Source organism: Erinaceus europaeus, chromosome 17 (genome assembly GCF_950295315.1).
Source record: "Erinaceus europaeus chromosome 17, mEriEur2.1, whole genome shotgun sequence".
Classification (NCBI taxonomy): Eukaryota; Metazoa; Chordata; class Mammalia; order Eulipotyphla; family Erinaceidae; genus Erinaceus; species Erinaceus europaeus.
In genome coordinates this window covers 67,801,949-67,822,012 of record NC_080178.1, presented here as the reverse complement: position 1 = coordinate 67,822,012, position 20,064 = coordinate 67,801,949, and the positions used below count along the sequence as shown (strand labels likewise).

Sequence of the window (20,064 nt, the reverse complement as noted above, 5' to 3'; positions counted from 1 at the left end):
AAGCACCGGGTATGAGGCCCTCACCAGGTACTGCCAGACTCTATTAAGGGGTATCCGGGCTGCGGGTCGGAAACCCACCAATCTATCTAAGGTGACCGAGTGTAAGCAGGGTGCAGACGAGAGTCCGACTGCCTTCTTGGAGAGGTTGTACCAGGTATACCGAACCTGGACGCCCACAGATCCCAAGGCCCCTGAGAATGTGCAGGCAGTCGCCCTCCAGTTTGTGGCCCAATCTGCCCCAGATATTAGGAAGAAGTTGCAGAAGTTAGAGGGTTTTGAGGGGAAGTCTCTCTCGGAGCTGTTGGCTGTAGCACAGAAGGTTTTTGATAATAGAGAGGACCCCGCAAAAGCCACTCTGGAACTGAATAACAAGATGGCACAGGTCCTTTTGGCTAGGGAAACAGGAAATAGAGAGGAAAGAGGGAGGTATGTGAGAGAAATAGGGCAGATGAAGGGAAAAGATAAACCCCTAAGAGGACTGAGAAAGACTCAGTGTGCCCTATGCAAGAAAGAAGGGCACTGGAGGAAAGAATGTCCAAAAAGAAAAGAAGAGGAGGGAAAGAGGATGGGGAAGGAAGCCCCCCTCTTAGTTTTAGACTGAGTAATTCAGGTTTCCTCCAGCCCCCGGGAGCCTAGGGTAAAACTCACGGTAGGGGGGAAAGTAATTAATTTTTTGGTGGATACCGGGGCCACCCACTCAGTACTTCAACAACCAATTGGACCCACTGGAAGGGATAAGGTTAAGATTATAGGAGCCACTGGGGAGGCAAGGAGTTACCCAAAGTCCATAGGAAGAGTCGCTGGCCCTGGCCTGAAGACTATTACTCACTCTTTCCTGGTGATACCCGAGTGCCCTGAGCCACTGTTAGGTAGGGATCTCCTTTATAAGCTACAGGCCACCATTTCCTTTGAGACAAATGAAGGACCAATAGTACAAGCAGGTGGCCGAATTTTGCTCACCATGCCAGTAAGGGAGAAATATCGTCTCTATGAAGCACCACAGAATGTAGGCAACCTGGACCTATTAACAAGGTGGAAGCGGGAGATCCCAAGAGTTTGGGCCGAGACCAGCCCCCCAGGGTTGGCTAAGCATGTGACCCCCATAATAGTCCAATTGGTCAGCACTGCCACCCCAGTCCGAGTCCGGCAGTATCCCATGAGTCGGGAAGCCCAGCATGGTATCAGGAACCATATTAGATGCCTAAAAGAGGCTGGTATCTTGGTGCAAGTCAGCTTGGAATGCACCCCTTCTCCCAGTCCGAAAGCCTGGAATGAATGACTTCAGACCAGTGTAAGATCTGCGAGAGGTAAATAAGAGGGTAGAGACCATTCATCCCACAGTTCCCAACCCTTATACTCTCCTCAGTCTACTGTCACCTGATCAAACCTGGTATAGTGTCCTAGATTTGAAAGATGCCTTTTTCAGCCTCCCCTTGGCCCCAAAGAGCCAACCTATCTTTGCCTTTGAATGGACATACCCCGAGGAAGGTGAGTCAGGACAACTAACTTGGACCCAACTTCCCCAAGGTTTTAAAAACTCTCCTACCTTGTTTGATGACCTACTGACCTTCCGAAGTGAGCACCCTGAGTGCAGCCTCCTACAATATGTGGACGACCTGCTGATTGCTGCCTTATCTCGAGAGGATTGCGAAATGGCAACCAGAGACCTACTCGAGGTACTGGGGAACTTGGGGTACCGGGTATAGGCCAAAAAGGCTCAGCTGTGTACCCAAGAAGTAACCTACCTGGGCTACCAAATTAAAGAGGGACGAAGGGCCCTGTCTGAGGGAAGAATCCAGGCTATCCTAAAGATCCCGACCCCCACTACCAAGAGACAGGTCCGGGAATTCCTGGGAGCAGTAGGCTACTGTAGGCTATGGATCCCAGGGTTCGTTGAACTAGCAAAGCCCCTCTACACTGCCACTGGAGGAGGCGACACTCCTTTGAAATGCACTGAGACAGAGGAAAGGGCTTTCCGGGCACTGAAGGAGTCCCTGGTAAGTGCCCCAGCTCTAGGTCTCCCAGACCTGAACAAACCGTTCCAGCTGTTTGTAGCAGAAAGTGCCGGTGTGGCTAAGGGAGTACTCATTCAAACCCTGGGACCCTGGAAGAAGCCTGTCTCCTACCTGTCTAAACAACTGTACCCAGTAGCGGCCGGATGGCCTGGATGTCTGAGGACAGTGGCAGCAGCCGCCCTACTGGTGAAAGAGACTACCAAACTAACTTTTGGGCAGACCCTAGAAATCGCCACAGCCCACAATCTGGCCAGCTTACTTCGCTCCCCTCCAGACCGATGGATGACCAATTCTCGGGTCACCCATTATCAGGTACTGTTGTTGGACCCACCCTGCATTACTTTCAAACAGACTGCAGCCTTAAATCCAGCTACCTTGCTCCCCAACCCAGAGGAAGACGCCACCCATGACTGTGGAGAAATCTTGGAAGCCCTGACCTCGTTGAGAGCTGACCTGATGGACGTCCCACTACCGGACGCACAGGAAACCCTCTACAAGGATGGGAGCAGCTTCGTGGAAGACAGCGTACGGTATACAGGTGCCACAGTGGTCACCAACCGGGAGGTCTTGTGGGCTCCATCCTTGCCACAAGGGACATCAGCCCAAAAGGCGGAGCTGATAGCACTCATTCAAGCACTCAAGTGGGGAGCAGGGAAGAAGATAAATGTGTACACTGACAGCAGGTATGCTTTTGCCACTGTCCATGTCCATGGGGCGTTGTATCAAGAGAGAGGACTGCTGACGGCCGGGGGAAAAGCTATCAAGCATGCTCAGGAGATACTGGCCCTGCTAGCAGCTGTTTGGGGGCCAGAGAGGGTTGCTGTCATCCACTGTAAGGGACACCAGAAGGATGACTCAGAAGTCTCACAAGGCAATCAGTTGGCAGACCAGACAGCTAGGGAAGCGGCCCAAAGACTAGTGGGGACCCTGGCCCAACTGGTGGTGGCTACCCCTATACCAGGAGAAGTGACAAAAGGACAGAAACCAGTGTACTCAAAATAGGAAGAGGAGATGAGCTGGAGACTGGGGGGGAGACTAAATGAGGAAGGATGGATCGTCCTCCCGGATGATAGGATTCTATTACCCCAGCCACTGGGAAGACAGGTGGTCTCTCAAACGCACCAAGGTACCCATTTTGGGGGAAACAAATTAGCTGAACTGATCAGTAAATTTTATTTGATAATTGGTTTGCACAGGATCTCCCAGAGTGTGGCAGGTCGCTGTGCAACATGTGCCAGAGTCAACGCTAACCCAGTACAAGTGAAAGGACCAGGAACCAGGTGGCGGGGGGGGGGGGGATCCTGGAGAACACTGGGAATTGGACTTCACTGAGATGCCTGTGGCTCAAGGAGGATATAAGTATCTCTTAGTCATGGTAGATACCTTTTCAGGGTGGGCCGAAGCCTTCCCCACTAAGAAAGAGACTTCCCAGGTAGTAGTGAAACAACTGGTCTTTGAAATTATCCCTAGGTTTGGGCTCCCTTATTCACTGGGGTCGGATAATGGCCCGGCATTCATTGCCAAGGTCACCCAACAATTGGCAGAAATTTTAAAAATTAAATGGAAGTTACATTGCATTTACCGCCCCCAGAGTTCGGGGCAAGTAGAAAGAATGAATAGGACTATTAAGGAAAGCTTAACCAAGTTAAAAATAGAGACTGGCGGGGACTGGATTTCCCTTTGACCCTTTGCTTTGCTTAAAAGCAGGAATACCCCATACGTGTCTGGATTTACTCCATTTGAGATTGTGTATGGTAAACTGCCAACCCTGGTGCCCCGGGTTGAGACTGAAAAATTGGCCAAAGTGTCACGGGGCAGACTCCTCAAGTCCCTACAGGCCTTGCAGGTGGTGCAAGGAAAAGCCAGAGCCGCTGTCCGGGACAAAAAGCCTGGGACCCGGAGGAAGGAAAGCCGAGGCCAAGTCCCCTTGTTTGAGCCTGGTGATTCCATACTGGTGAAGAAGCTGCATCCTGACCATCTCGAAGCCCGATGGGAAGGACCATACACCGTGATCCTGAGCACACCAACTGCTGCTAAGGTTGCCGGGAAATGACACTGGATTTATCATACTCGCCTGAAGAAATCTGTGGCAGACCCCCAGGAAATAGAGAATCTGAGGAAATGGTGTGCCGTACCCACCCCGGACCCAATGAAGGTCCGCTTGGTCTCCTGCTAACTTGTGTGTGTGTTTTGCCTGGTGCACTTCTGTTTTACCTCTGCCACTGCCCAAACTCACATGCCTCCCACCCCCGAGTGTCCTCTCTGTACGTATGGGAGCTGAAAAACAAGGAGGGAAAGATGGTCGCCAACCAACTAACTGCCAGGAAGCCTATATTCATTCTTGATCTGTGTGATCTATTTGGTGCCAACTGGACCAGGGTAATCTATGCCGGCCAGACTGCAACCGGAGGGACTACCATAGATGGGAGGTGTGGCTCCATTGACCTGGAGGCTCGCCTTTGGGACAGACCCTATTATGTATGTCCCAAAGAAGACAGCCCCACCAAATGTAGAGGAGAACCATATTTTTTTCTGTGGGTTGTGGGGGGAATGTCTAACAGCATCTCCAGGAAGGGATGGTGATAAGCACCTGAAAGTCACAAGAGTGATTCTACCAGGTGGCCCGACCTAACCAGGTACTTGCTATATTGGAGACTGTAACCCTGTGAAGGTGATGGTCAAAACTTGGAATGAGACTGATTCATGGATGAGAGGGAGAATGTGGGGCATTAAGATTCCTTTTTCTGAAAAGGACTTTGGGACATTATTCACTATTCAACTGCGGATGCTGCCATGGACTCAGAATCCTATTGGGCCCTTGAGACCCATCATTTTGGGAGAAGACCCCTGACCTACTCTCTCCCCCTCTTTAGGGATGGGAGAAGAGAATGAGACTAATGGGGATCAGACTGACGTTGCACCAAGTGGCACTAAACCGACTGACGCAGAACCTTTGCATCCCAGGGTAAAGCCACTAGTGAGAACTGTAGAATTAATGTATTACCTTTTGAATGAGTCTGACCCTAACATAACCAGAAACTGTTAGCTGTGTTTACACCCTGAGCCTCCTTATTACATAGGTGTGGCCGCCTCTGCAGGAATAGGTAGCCAAAAGGGAGACATAAGGAAGCTGGCTCTATACTCTAGCAATTCTAAGGGCCCAGAATGTAAGTGGGGAGTACAGCCCCACATGACACTGGGAGATATCCAGGGATCAGGAACTTGTATTATCACAGCCAACTATAAATTGGACTCCTCCCTGTACAGGGGAAATTGCAACCTAACCATTAAAGTTAATAAGAGTGGGCAACCCTCCTCAAAGCCCCTGAGGGGACTTGGTGGGCCTGTACTTCGGGCATGACCCCCTGCATCACCCCCTACGGAATGACCAAAGAGGACCTCTGTGTTTTGGCCCATATCCTGCCCCATGTATACTATTCTCATGGCGAAGAAGGGTGGGCACACCTTGAACGGCAAGGAACAGACTACCTCAGACCAATAAGACGGAAGTGTGTCGTGATAGTAGTTCCTGTACTCGTGGGGACAGCCATAGCAGGGACAGCAGCAATGGGAGCTGCGGCCCTAGCTAAGGAGACTACTCTAGTACAATTAGATCAGCAGATCAATCAGGATATGGCCACACTAGAGGGCACTATTGAATCTCTCGAAGGGTCCCTATCTTCGTTGGCCGAGGTGGTCCTGCAAAATCGTAGGGGGCTTGATTTGATATTCATGAAACAGGATAGGTTATGTGTGGCCCTCAATGAGGCCTGTTGCTTTTATGCCAACCACTCCGGAATGGTGAAGAAAACTTTAAGCGAGGTCAAGAAAAGAATAGAAGATAGGGATAACCGTCTAAGGGACCTGAGCTAGGACAGCTGGTTCAAAAACCTATTTTCTTGGCCCTCTTTGTTAAAAACACTAATTAGTTCCCTGGCAGGGCCTCTGATCACCCTACTTCTACTTCTTACCCTGGGGCCTTGTCTATGGAGGTCTTTGATCTCCTTGATTAAAAGGAGAACTGAGAAGGTTATGCAACTGGAGTCTCAGTATGTCGAGGAGCAATACAGCTCAGAAGAAGAAGATGATGAATCAAGGATTTGATTCCCAGCTAAGACTAGTGGGGAATGTTAGAGGCAGTAACTCTAAAATAGTTATAAGTATAGTTGCTTTTTTGAGTTTGAGTTTTAAGAATAGTTTAAATATAGTTGCTTTTTGCCCTCCTGCCCAGTGAGGTGGAAAATTCCTTGCCCTTTTCCCCTCGACAGAACCTAAGAGGCCATCAATTATTTTGACAGACCCTGTAGTGAGCAGGCCTCCTCACGACCTCTGCAACAGAATACTGTTACCAGACACTTAAAAACAGATGGCCTGATAAATGATGGCCCGATAGATTGCAAACAGATGGTCAGGTGGTCCCAACAAAGAACAAAAGAATGTGGTGACCCCCACTTTGGCCGGGACCTATTGGTCTGGTGTGATGTTTAGAACTAGCCCATGCCTTGATCTGAATGGATCAGGCTTTTGCTAAGTTTGAAATGATTGGATATAGGCTCATAAGGTGATGTGTTCCCCCTCCCTGAGTGTAGTCTGAATTCCTATAAATTGTATGGCTTGAGCTTTGTTCAGGGTTGAGCTGGCAGACTGTTGTCTGTTGCCACTCGGCCCGGATTGCAATTCGTGAATAAACATCTTTTGCTTCCTTGCAGTGGATGGTGGTTTGATTTTGCTCGCTAACAGGTAGGGGTCAGGCCTCAGCATATTTCCTTCAGTTCACATATCTGCAGATATAGGCTAAGGGTTTATATCTATATAGTTTTCAGTACACTCTTCTGTATATGAGTAACTTCAAGAAAGTGTTCATTCGAACAATCTTGACAATTGAAACTGCACTATGAAGTTCCTTGGTAATTGTGTCTTTTCCAAAAGCATAAGGTAGCTTTTTGTTGTTGTTGTTGATACTCACTGAGCTTTTACTTATTTATTTTTTTAATTTCTTTATTGGGGAATTAATGTTTTACATTCGAAAGTAAATACAATAGTTTGTACATGCATAACATTTCCCAGTTTTCCATATAACAATCCAACCCCCACTAGGTCCTCTGTCATCCTTTTTGGACTGGTATTCTCCCCACCCCACCCCCAACCCCAGAGTCTTTTACTTTGGTGCAATACACCAACTCCAGTTCAGATTCTACTTGTGTTTTCTCTTCTGATCTTGTTTTTCAACTTCTGCCAGAGAGTGAGATCTAAGGTAGCATTTTGAATACACTCAGAAAAGATTTCTAATTCCATAAACTTCTTATTTAGGATTGTCAGCTTCATTCAGATACAGCAAAAGGAACTTACATTGGTTGTCTTTTATACTACATACACATCTATTTAAAAATACTGTGGAACAACCTGGAGTCTTCAGAAGAATTTACTTGTTTGAGAAACTGAATAATTCCTAACATCCAATGATGAGATACAAGTATTTCAAATTGTGATGACAGTGACAAATGCCCCAGGGTATCATCTATCATTATACAAAGGTTGAAACTATTAAGAGCACTGATTGCTCCAGGGAATCCTCCTAGGACTTCTGGCTTAATGACTACCTTTCAGGAAAAGTTCCATGGTGAATTTGGGATTTTAGTAAAATGTGACCCCTTGTCTTAGGCTAAGATTCTGCCCAGATGATGTCCCAACCTTTGGAATAGTTAATAAACTACAATGGAAATTGTTTGTAGGATATAGAACAACAGAGTTCAAAGACGACACTCGCCGTTCACTATCTCTTTATCACTGAACTTACTGTTCTGTGTTCAAGTCATACCAACTCTCTAAGATGGTTATGAGGTAAATTCATCTTTTTAGGGAGCAGAGATTTTCCATTCTATTCACTGAGGTAAGCTTTGTCTTTTATCCTCATAACTCTCCCTCTTTTATCATGTGTTTGGAAAGAACATTGTTTCTTCTTTTTGTAGTAGCCTCATAAACCCTATTCTGCAATTTTTTTTCTGGGATGATTGAGCCACTAACCAGGGATACTACAGGAAGCAAAGGTTGCTGGATACCCACTGCCTCTCCTTTGCACCAAAAGTTCATGTGTCTTTGGCTATTTCAATATTTCTCCTAAAGAAATTCCTTCCTCATTTCTTTGGGCCACTTATATCTAGCTAGCGTATTCTGGAATACTCGATATCTTCTTCTCTTAAGACAAAGAGCTGATGGAACACAATGATTTTTGAAGCCTCTACTCTGTGTGTACAACCATATACAGGTTCTGATGTCTCATCACCTCCCTTTCATATCAAATTCATCATTATTTATTTAAATGTGACCGGTACTTAGTGTGAAAGGGAGGTGAAGAACTGAAGATTATTTGCTACCTAGTATCAAAATTAAGACAGTACATCAGGGGTCCAGAAACTAGCAGACCAGAAGCCAGTTCACACCACACGCAAACAGTATCATCCAGGACAAAAATTTCAAAAGACACCAAATACAGTAATCAAACCAAAAAGTAACATTGTAGAAATGAAGCAGGACAGAAGCCCAGAAAAAAATTCCAACAAGCCAGAAGCAAATAAGAATGACAAAAACATCAAAATACTGATTAATGCAATAATCACAGGAGTGAGGAAAGCTTTTGATGGTAATATCAGAAATGGAGAAACAGCAAATGGGACTCTGAAAGAAAAATTCAGAAAGTTACAAAAATCTGTGATTATTATTTTGTCAGGGGTTTAATCACTCAGAGAATTTGAAAATTTAAGAGCTAATAAGAATGTGATGAAGCTGAAATGATCCTTTTCAATTTTGCAATACTACCAATTATATTTGTTTTTATTGTTTTCATGTTTGGTATACAGATAAGCATAATAAGAAAAATTATAAGTAACTACTAAGGGGGAAGTTTAAAGAACATGATTAAGATGTACTAAAATACAAAGAAACACCAGTAAGATACAGGATCCAACAATCACAGAAGAAAAAAAGGAGGATATGAAGGAGCAAGAGATAAGGGTGAAATAACAGGTGCCAGATTATAATGTAAATGTGGTACAGCCACATTCAACAGGAGATGAGGTATCTTGCTGGCCCTCTGTCAAAAAATATTTTTCTCAGTTTTATATTGATAATGCATTTTGTCCACACTTATACCCCTTGCATAAAAGCTTCATATATTTAAATTATGAAGTTTTTAAAAATAATTTTTCATTATGATTTCTTTGTGTGTGTGTTTGTGTTTGTGTACATGTCTAGGAAAATTTGTTCACCAAAAGATTCTTTAATAAATGAATATGTAGGCAAATATGTGGTACACTTATACATACATACATATGTACAAGATTACTTGACTTCACAGAAAACAATGTGATTTGAAAATTTGATTATTAATTAACTTGGGACATTTTGTTATTTATACTTGCATTACATGTGTGCATAATAGACACTTTTAGACATGTATATGGTCTCTTTTGGGATGAAAATGTGGCCCAGGTTAGTGCAACAGCACATCCTTAAGCTCCTAGACACACACATACACACACACATACACACACATACATACACACACATACACACATACATACACACACATACACACACATACACACATACACATACATACACACATACACACACATACACACATACACACACACATACACACACATACACACATACACACACATACACACACACATACACACACATACACACAGACAGAGTTTTTTTTTAATTATAAAGTAGAAATATTGACAAGACCATAGGATAAGAGGGGTACACTTCCATTCGGTTCCCACCATCAGAACTCCATATCCCATCCCTCCCTTGAAAGCTTTCCTAGTCTTTACCCCTCTGGGAGTATGGACCCAGGGACATTATGGGTTACAGAAGGTAGAAGGTCTGGCTTCTGTAATTGCTTCCCCGCTGAACATGGGCGTTGGTAGGTTGATTCATACTCCCAGCCACACAGTGGTGTTTTTTTTTTTTAATTTTCTTTCTTTTTTTTTTCCACACACACAGTTTTTTAAAAATCCTTTGTTAGCCATATTGTATATTTTTTCCATTGTTGTTATTGTTGCCATTATTGTTTCTGTTGTTGGATAGGATAGAGAGAAACTGAGAGGAGGGGAAAACAGAGAGGCAGCGAGATAGACACCTGCAGACCTGCTTCATAGCTTGCAAAGCAATCCCCTGCAGATGGGGAACAAGGGGGCTGGAACCAGGATACTATGTGTGCTTAGCCCGGTGCGCCAGCACTACCATCTGGCCCCCAATTACTATTTTCTTATTAGTGATTTACAAAATTGCAAAATAACAGGGGCACTACTGTGTGTGTGTGTATGTGTGTGTGTGTGTGTATGATTCCCTCAGCACCATCTTCACATTGAAAACAAATTATAGAAGAATTTGATAAAGGGCCATGTTCACAGACTATTCATCTGCCCTTAATTTCTCATTTCTACACAAGAATCCTCCCTTGGAATTATTTTGTTAGTATGATAAAAAAAAATTGGCTTTCATATATTATATCAGGTTGGTACATAGAAATATTAAAATATTAAATATTTAAATAAAATATATTTAAAGTGAAGTTAATTTTTTTCCTTCCCAAATCTACATACCAAAAGGACGAACAGTTCTTAGGACTGAGAGGAGTCTTCCCAAGGCAAGAAGATTCAGGAAGACTTTTGCTCACAACATACTACTGAAGGTTCAAGGAGAAGAAAAATCAGAAATAACCTCTTTCAACTATGGGACTACTGAACTAAATAACTATTATATTTTCTGACATAGAGTTGTTTTTTAATTAATTTTTTTAAATCTTGTTTTTTTATTATATTTATATATTGGATAAAGGCAGTGAGAAATTGAGAGGGGGAGAAGAGATAGAGAGACAGGGAAACACCAGCAGCCCTGCTTCACCACTTGTGAAGGTGGGGACCAGGGGATTAAACCCCGGTCCTTGTGCACTATAGTGTGTGCACTTAACCAGGTGTGCCATTCATTGCCCGGCTCCTCATATAGGAGCATTTAGGAGTGGAAATCAATAACACAGTCTAAATATTATTTGGAAAAAATAACTCAGGAAATCTGAATTTTTTCCCCCAAATGGACAACTATGTGTTTCTTTTCTTGATGCTGACCTAAATACAGTGGTCAATATTCATGGGAGAAGAAAACCAAAGCTCTGTGACTGAATTTGTCTTCCTGGGCCTTTCTCAGGACCCACAGACACAAGTCCTGCTCTTCTGCCTCTTTCTCACCATCTACCTGCTGACTTTGCTGGGAAACCTGCTCATCATCGTGCTCATTCACACAGACCCCAGACTCCACACACCCATGTACTTCTTCCTTAGAAACTTGTCCTTTGCTGACCTCTGTTTTTCAACTACCACAGTCCCCCAAGTAATGGTCCATTTCCTGGTAAAGAAGAAAGTCATTTCCTTTGCTGGATGTTCAACACAGATATTTGTTTTACTTCTGCTTGGGTGTACAGAGTGTGCGCTGCTGGCAGTGATGTCCTATGACCGCTACGTGGCTGTCTGCAAGCCCCTGCACTACTCCACCATCATGACCCACTGGGTGTGCGTCCAGCTGGCCTTAGGGTCCTGGGTGAGTGGAGTACTTGTGTCTCTGGTGGACACCACATTCACACTGCGCCTACCCTATCAAGGCAACAATGTCATTAACCATTTCTTTTGTGAGCCTCCTGCCCTGCTGAAGCTGGCTTCTGCAGACACTTACAGCACAGAAATGACCATCTTTGCCATGGGTGTGGTCATCCTCCTAGCTCCTGTCTCCCTGATCCTTGTCACATACGGGCGCATTATCTCCACTGTGATGCAGATGCAGTCAGGGGAAGGGAGACTCAAGGTGTTCTCTACCTGTGGCTCCCATCTTGTTGTGGTGGTCCTGTTCTATGGCTCAGGAATCTTTGCCTACATGAGGCCCAACTCCAAGATAATGAGTGGAAAGGATAAAATGATTTCAGTATTCTACTCATTGGTGACACCAATGCTGAACCCCGTCATTTATAGTCTGAGGAACAAAGATGTTAAAGGAGCTCTCAGGAAAATGATTGCAAAATAGTATCTTTGATGGTGGAAATCTCTGATGATGATTATGATTGTAATTTCAGTGTTGCAGTCGCGATTTTCCATTAAACTCTTAATTTCATCCCATTCCTTCACCTTTTTTAGATTCTTATATTGTTATATTTTTCTCATATAAATCCCAAATCCCACAATAAATTAAGGCACCTTGGTAGACACTGGTGTAAATTGCAGTGAAGAAAAGGGAAAGGAATAGGAGAGAAAATGGGGGGTGGGGTATAAAAGGTAGAATGGAGAGGAAGGGAGAGAATAAAGTTAGGTCAGTAAACACAATCACTACTTGATAACAAAGAAATAATCCACACAAAATATATAACTATAAATTAAAATACAAATAATCAATTAAAAATAAAAAATATCCTGCTTAGAAAAATAAGTTTCTGGAAAGGGGTGTGATTTCTTTCTCTTCTTCTCTTCTTCCTGTTCTTTTTTCCTCTTTTCATTATTCTTTCTACACACACACACACACACACAGAGAAAGAGAGACAGAAAGAGAGTAAAAAAACCACAGCATGAAGCATGAGGTTGGTACAGGGCTAGAAAATAGTATAATTTCTCCATTCTTGAGTGTGTTCATCAAAGATAGCTGAATGAATAATACAGTCTAGGTATATCTAAAAGAATTAAATATATCATTTTGTGTTCTTTATTTTTAACCTAATATTGGATTCTAAACATAAATATTTTGAAATAAAAAAGAGTACATATCAGGGAAATAAACAGAAGTTTTCTAGAAGTATGTGTAGTATTAGGAAAGTAGTGAGATATAACATTGAAAAGTGAGGCAAGAGTGTAGATCAAGAATTACTTTGAGTTTAAAACCAGTGAATTTATTCATAATGTACTCTGAAAATTATTAAGATTGCAAAACTTATATGACAAATTATGGAAAATAAGGTTAATGTCTAAAGGAGGATGCATGGAAGCTGTTGTATATCTTGGTAATGCAATTATAGTGGAGATACTAATTTTGTTTGTTTTCTTATTTCTTTATTGGGGGGGTTAATGTTTTATCGTGGAGAGCCTAATTTTAGACATCACTTGAAATAGTTCCTGAGATGCTTGTTAATAATACTTCTCAATACTGGATGAGTTTGGGCAGTGGATCCCAGAAATCTTCCGTTTATGAAACCTCAAGTGATTCTTTTTTAAAAAGTGTTCATTTATTATTTTTAATTTTGTGGACAGAAATTGAGAAGGGAAGAAAGTATAAAGAGGGAGAAAGGCAGAGAGACACCTACAGCTTTATTCATTCATTCAGACCATTATTCACTTGTGAAGCTTCCCTCCTGCAGGTGGGGACCAGGGGCTCAAACCTGGGTCTTTGTGCATGACAATGTGTGTGCTCAATGAGATATGCCCCTGTCTAGCCCCTCAAGTACATTAAAATTAGGTGCTGCCTTTTAATTGAATAACTAAAAAAAGAGAGTTGTGTGATAATTTGTTTAATGCCTGACTGCTGGAATACAACTTCTATGAGAGTAAAGACTATTTTGCCACCTCTGTTTTAATTTTTGTATTGCATTTGCCATCCATTGCTATTGATCAAAAAATAGTGGTCTGAATGAATGAATAAAGCTGTAATTCACTTATATTGAAATATAAATGAAATTTGAATACACCATAGGATGTGTACCCAGGAATTTAACCAGAAAGCCCAGTGTATGCATTGCACTTTTGGAGGAATTATTTATTTACTTTATTAAATTATCTTTATTTAATTAATTTATTTATTTATTGGATCGAGATAGTCAAAAATTGAGAGGGAAGGGTGGAATAAAGAGGAGACAAAGAGATGGTTACAGAACTGCTTTACCATCTGGGACGCGTTCCCCTGCAGGTAAGGACAAGGGGCTTAAATTCAAGGCCTTGTGCATGATGCTATACGCTCAGTCAGGTGCACTACCACCCAGCTCCCAAAAAAGTTATTTTAAAATTAACATGTTTACTTAGTTCTACTATAGAACACTATGGTAGCAAAGATGAAGGCAATGCCCATGTTTTGTAAAACATTAGACAATTTTGACTTGTGATTCTAGATGTGAAGTTCAAGAAAAATAACAGAAGAGAATCCAAGATAAAACCTTGGAATTACAAATATTTCAAGGTAGATGAAGAGTAGTAAGTCAATCCTGGAGCAGAAGAAGAGAAATGGTGGTCCAAGTTCATTTGTTTGTTCATTTCAACCCAATTTTCCCAACACTCCTTGTTGAAGAGACTTCTTTCTTCAGTTAATGTTTTGGCTTTCCTTATCAAAAACTAGTTGTCCATAGGTGTGGAGGCTATTTCTTGGCATTCAATATATTCTGCTAGTTTGTGTGTCTATTTTGTTTCAAGATCAGGTGTTTTTGATCACAGTAGCTCTGTAGTACAGTTTGAGGTCAGGAAGTATAGTACCTCCAGTCTTGTTCCTTTTTCTCAAGATTTGTTTATTAATCCTAGGGATTTTCTGAATCCAGACAAATTTATATAGTCTTTGTTCTATTTCTCTAAAGAAATTTGGTGTTTTCTTGATGGGGATGTTATTAAATATGTGTATATCTTTGGGGAGAGTGGTTATTTTGACGATGTTAATTTTTTTTTTTTTTTTGCCTCCAGAGTTATTGCTGGGGCCCGGTGCCTGCACTATGAATCCATTGCTCCTGGAGGCTATTTTTTCCCTTTTGTTGTCCTAGTTGTTTATCGATGTTGTTATTATTGTTGTTGTTATTGCTGTCGTTGTTGTTGGATTGGACAGAGAGAAATGGAGAGAGGAGGGGAAGACAGAGAGGGAGGGAGAAAGATAAACACCTGCAACCTGCTTCACCACCTGTGAAGCAACCCCCCTGCAGGTGGGGAGCCGGGGAGGGGGGGGCTCGAACCAGTGTCCTTACTCCCGTCCTTGCACTTGGCGCCATGTGTTCTTAACCTGCTGCATTACCTCCCATGCCCCATGTTAATTCTTTCAATTCAAAAGCATGATACATATTTACATTTCCTTGTATCTCTTTCTATCAATAATATTTCCTTGAAGAGAGGATCATAATTTTCCGTCTACAAATATTTAACTTCTTTGTTAATTGTATACTAAAATATTTGGTTGTCTTTACTGATATACTAAAAGAAATTGATTTCTGGATGTCTTCTAGTTTAGTGTTTGCATAGAGGAATGCCACTGATTTTTTGTATATTGATTTCGTAGCCTGACACTTTAATAAGTGTCAATAATATATTAAAGTGTTTAATATATTAAAGTGTTCAATAATTTCCAGAAGTTTTCTACTAGAGGCTGTAGGATTTCTATATGTACAATCATATCATCTGCAAATAGTGATAATTTTATTACTTCTCTTCCAACCTGTATCCCTTTAATTCTTTTCTCTCGCTACTTGCTATGACTGGACTTCTAAGACTATGCTGAACAGTCATGGTGATAGTGGTCAATTCTGCCTTCTGCCTGACTGAAGTGAATCAAAAACATGGACATTAGATGAGAAAATATCAAATATGTAGAAGAAAACAATAACAGAACACCTCATGATCTGTGGCTCAAAAATGTCTTTAAAGAGTCAAACCCAGTAGCAAAGAAAACAAAAACAAAAATAAACCAATGGAACTACATCAAACTGAAAACATTTTGCACAGGAAATGGTAGCATCACCCAAACAAAAAGACAGTGCAGATGGTAAATAGCATAATGGTTATGCAAAGAAACTCTCATGCCTGAGGCTCCCAAAAGAAAGATGCCCTTCTTCTTCTTCTCCTTCTTCTTCTCCTTCTCCTTCTCCTTCTCCTTCTCCTTCTCCTTCTCCTTCCCCTTCCCCTTCCCCTTCCCCTTCCCCTTCCCCTTCCCCTTCCCCTTCCCCTTCCCCTTCCCCTTCCCCTTCCCCTTCCCCTTCCCCTTCCCCTTCCCCTTCCCCTTCCCCTTCCCCTTCCCCTTCCCCTTCTTCTTCTTCTAGCGTTTGCCCTTCTTCCGTAGCCAGTCAACAGCGTCAGGTTGAGCCTGATGTAAAGTTTCGAGACCTCCTTTAAATCTGGAGAGGTGGCACTACAAAGTGGGAGTGATCTTTAACCTTTATACAAAATACTTCAGATCAAGAACTAATAACCAAAATATATAAAGAACTCAGTAAACTTAGAAAGAAACAAAAAACAAATAACCCAGTTAGAAAATGGGACAAGGACATGAACAGAAACTTCACTGAGGAAGAGATTCAGAGGGCCAACAAAGATATGAGAAAGTGCTCAATGGCACTGATTATCAGAGAAATTTAAATAAAGACAATGAGATATCCCTTTCACCCCCCAAAAAATGCCATAACATTAGAAAGGACAGAAACAGCAAATACTGTAGAAGATGTGGGGAAAATGGAATACTTCTGCATTGCTGATGGGAGTGTAAGTCAGTCCAGCCTTTGTGGAAAACAGTCTAGAGATTTCTCTGAACACTACAAGTGGGCCTGCTCTATGACACAGCAATTTCTCTCGGGGGTTTTCCCAGAGGAAACAAACTCCTACCAGAGAAAGCTATGTGCACCTATGTTCACAGCAGTACGATTTGTATTAAACAAAACCTGGAAGCAAGCTAGTGTCCAGTGACAGATATGAGGCCAAAAATCGTGGTAATTATGAATGGTGTAATACTACCCAGCTGTTAAAATGATAAAGTCATCTCTCTTATCTCATCTTGCATGAACTTGACATCAAGTTAAATGAGATAAGCCAGAAAGATAAGGACAAATACTGAATGATCTCACTTATAGATGGCACTTAAGAAATAAAGACAGAGAGGGAGAGCACAAGGTCTAACTTGGATTGGGTATGGCATATTACACAAAAGCAAAGGATTCTGGGGAAGGAAGGGGTGAGAGGAGGTGAAGAGAACCTTGGAGTCCTGGTGCAGGATCTTGGAAAAGGACCTAATTGGTGGGGGAGACTGTTCTTCAGAGAACTTCCACAGGTAGATGAGAAATTATACCCATTTGTCAATGACTGCACTATAAACAATTAAGCCCCCAACAGAAATGATTTAAAAATGAGTAGTGTATATTATAAAAGCGAGAGAGAAATAGATAAAGTAGCATTGTCAGAATTGGCAAGGGGGATTTCTGGTAATAACTCCCAAATAGCTTAGATTTATGTAATAATTAGTTAGAGTCTATCAAATTTGTTCATTTGGTCAATAGTAGCATTGACAAAAACATTTCTGTAGGATTAAACAAAATCACATTCTTATACAATGCATTCCTGATAGACTACTCAGTTAAACGTTAAAGGATGAGTGCTGGGAAACGGCAAGTGGTTATGGAAAGACTTTCATCTGGGACTCTGAGGTCCCAGGTTTAATCCCCAGCACCACCATAAATCAGAGCTGAGGAGTGCTCTGGTCTATTCCATCTCCCCTCTCCCCCGACCGCCTCTCTGCATCTTTCTTTCATTAAAAATAAGTAAATAAAACATTTAAAAAGTTAAATGGGGAGTCGGGCTGTAGTGCAGCGGGCTAAGCGCAGGTGGCGCAAAGCACAAGGACCGGCATAAGGATCCCGGTTTGAGCCCCCGGCTCCCCACCTGCAGGGGAGTCGCTTCACAGGCGGTGAAGCAGGTCTGCAGGTATCTATCTTTCTCTCCCCCTCTCTGTCTTCCCCTCCCTCTCTCCATTTCTCTCTGTCCTATCCAACAACAATAATAATAATAACTACAACAATAAAACAACAAGGGCAACAAAAGGGAATAAATAAATAAAATAAATATAAAAAAGATTTTTAAAAAAAGTTAAATGATGAAAAATAAACCAGATAGGGGGTTGGGAGGTGATTAAGCCCCATAGGACACAAACTTGATGCCTGACATTTAATGCCAGATGCTAAAACAAAGCAGTGCTCTGGTTCTCTCATTCTCCTCTCTCATAACAATAAATAAATAAATAAATATTGGGCATTGAATATAGTTCAACATTAGTACATAGGACTTGAAACACCAGAGGCTCTAAGTTCATTTCCTAGCACTACCTTATAACAAAGACAAGAAAAGCTATGGTCTTTTTCCTCTCACAAAAATAAAGAAATATCTACATAATGGCCTACTACTCAGCTATTAATAATCTTCACCTCACCTTGGATGGAACTTGAAAGAATCATATTATGTGAGACAAGCCAGAAAGAGCAGGATGAATATGAAATCATGGAAGGAAGTTGAGAAATAAGAATAAGAAAGGGGAAATACAAAGTAGAATGCTGGACTAGGTTTGGTGTATTGCACCAAAGCAAAAGACTCAGGGGTAGACGGTGGGTCTTCTAGTTCCTGGTGCTGGAGGACCTTGCTTTGGAGGTAAGAGTGTTTTGCAGGAAACTGAGATGTTTTACTCATGTATGAACAGCTGCATTTACTGTAAATCACTAATATCTCAATAAATATCCTTAAAGTGGGGGGACTATGACTGTTCAGCAGTAGCACACAGTACATACATGTGAGAGGCTCAACCCCAGGCACCACTACTAGCCAGAGATGAGCAATGCACTGCAATGATCAAAACCAAAATAATTAAACACAGAATTAACTAGGAAAATGTATAGCTTAGAGTAGTAAGAATGGACACAAGAAGGCGGGTCAAGAGGGAGGAGTACATTGATTTTATACTTGAGTAGGAGATATTTTCATAGACCCAAATTAATGAAATTATTCTCTGTTATTTTGTATTCAAGTTCCAGTTTTCCATTACATAAGATACCACCAAAAAAGTGTTTAATGTTTTAAGAAAGGGCCAGAAAAATCTCACAAAGGATAAGGTAACAAGTAAATGTGTTAGGCTTTGAGAGTTATACCCCTCCATCATAACTATTCAACGAGACCAACATAGTGGGGGAAATTCCATAGATACACACACACACACACACACACACACACACACACGCTGCCTAAACAACATTCTTTGTGAACACAGAGGCTAGATGAGGCTTCCCAGGGTTTTTGATGACTTCTCCCTCCATCAGATGAGTCTTAGAGGTCAGTGACTTAATAGGTAGAAGTTAAGGGTGTCGGGCTGTAGCGCAGCGGGTTAAGCGCAGGTGGCGCAAAGCACAAGGACCGGCATAAGGATCCCGGTTCGAACCGGCTCACCCACCTGCAGGGGAGTCGCTTCACAGGCGGTGAAGCAGGTCTGCAGGTGTCTTTCTCTCCGCCTCTCTGTCTACCCTTCCTCTCTCCATTTCTCTCTGTCCTATCCAACAACGACAACAACAATAATAACTACAACAATAAAACAAGGGCAACAAAAGGGAATAAATAAATAAAATAAATATTAAAAAAAAAAAGAAATTCTAAAAAAAAAATAATAAAAAAAATTTTTTTTAAGTTTAAAAAAAAATAGGTAGAAGTTAAATTTTCACCTATGCAGTGCTGGAGGTGGAATTCAGAGGCTCTTGAGTATGTTCTAGTATGAGCTACCTCCTTTTTCTAAATGTTTTATTTTTATTTCTACTTTTTTTGTGTGAAAAGGAGAGAGTACACAAAGCACTGTTGCATTCATCTGTGGAAAAATCAAGAAATCTCTCTTGGGCTTTTATTTATTTTTGTCACCATTGGAATTTCACTTCAGTAAGTTATTTCAAATAGAGGGAAGAGGGCAAGAGAGCGAGATAGCAAGAGAGCTAGAGAGAGAGGCAGAGAGACCATAACTCCAAAGATTTTCCCATTGTAGAGACTTAACTTTTGTGTTATATGCTGACTTAGTTTTTACACAATCTTCTACGTTAAATAACTGCAATTAAAACCTCATTGTAAAGTCATGACATCTCCATCTCAGAATATATTGCATATCTCCAGTTGGTTTTATTTTTCCCTGTTAGCAGTTTAAAGTGAATGCACTTTGAGTACAATTGCAGAAATCTCCTAGGAATTCTTCCTTTGTGAAGAGGGGCTTCATTCAGGTGAGGCAGCACATATGTATGTCAGCAGTCCTTTAT

The 20,064-nt window shown here is 41.9% G+C and overlaps 1 protein-coding gene across 1 annotated transcript; it reads left to right on the top strand.

Moving 5' to 3' along the window:
* The first annotated feature begins 11,177 nt into the window (after positions 1-11,177).
* LOC103117640 (olfactory receptor 2D3-like) lies at positions 11,178-12,101 on the top strand. The gene has a single exon (XM_007527738.2). The coding sequence runs from the start codon at positions 11,178-11,180 to the stop codon at positions 12,099-12,101; it is 924 nt and encodes a 307-aa protein (XP_007527800.2).
* The last annotated feature ends 7,963 nt before the right edge of the window (positions 12,102-20,064 follow it).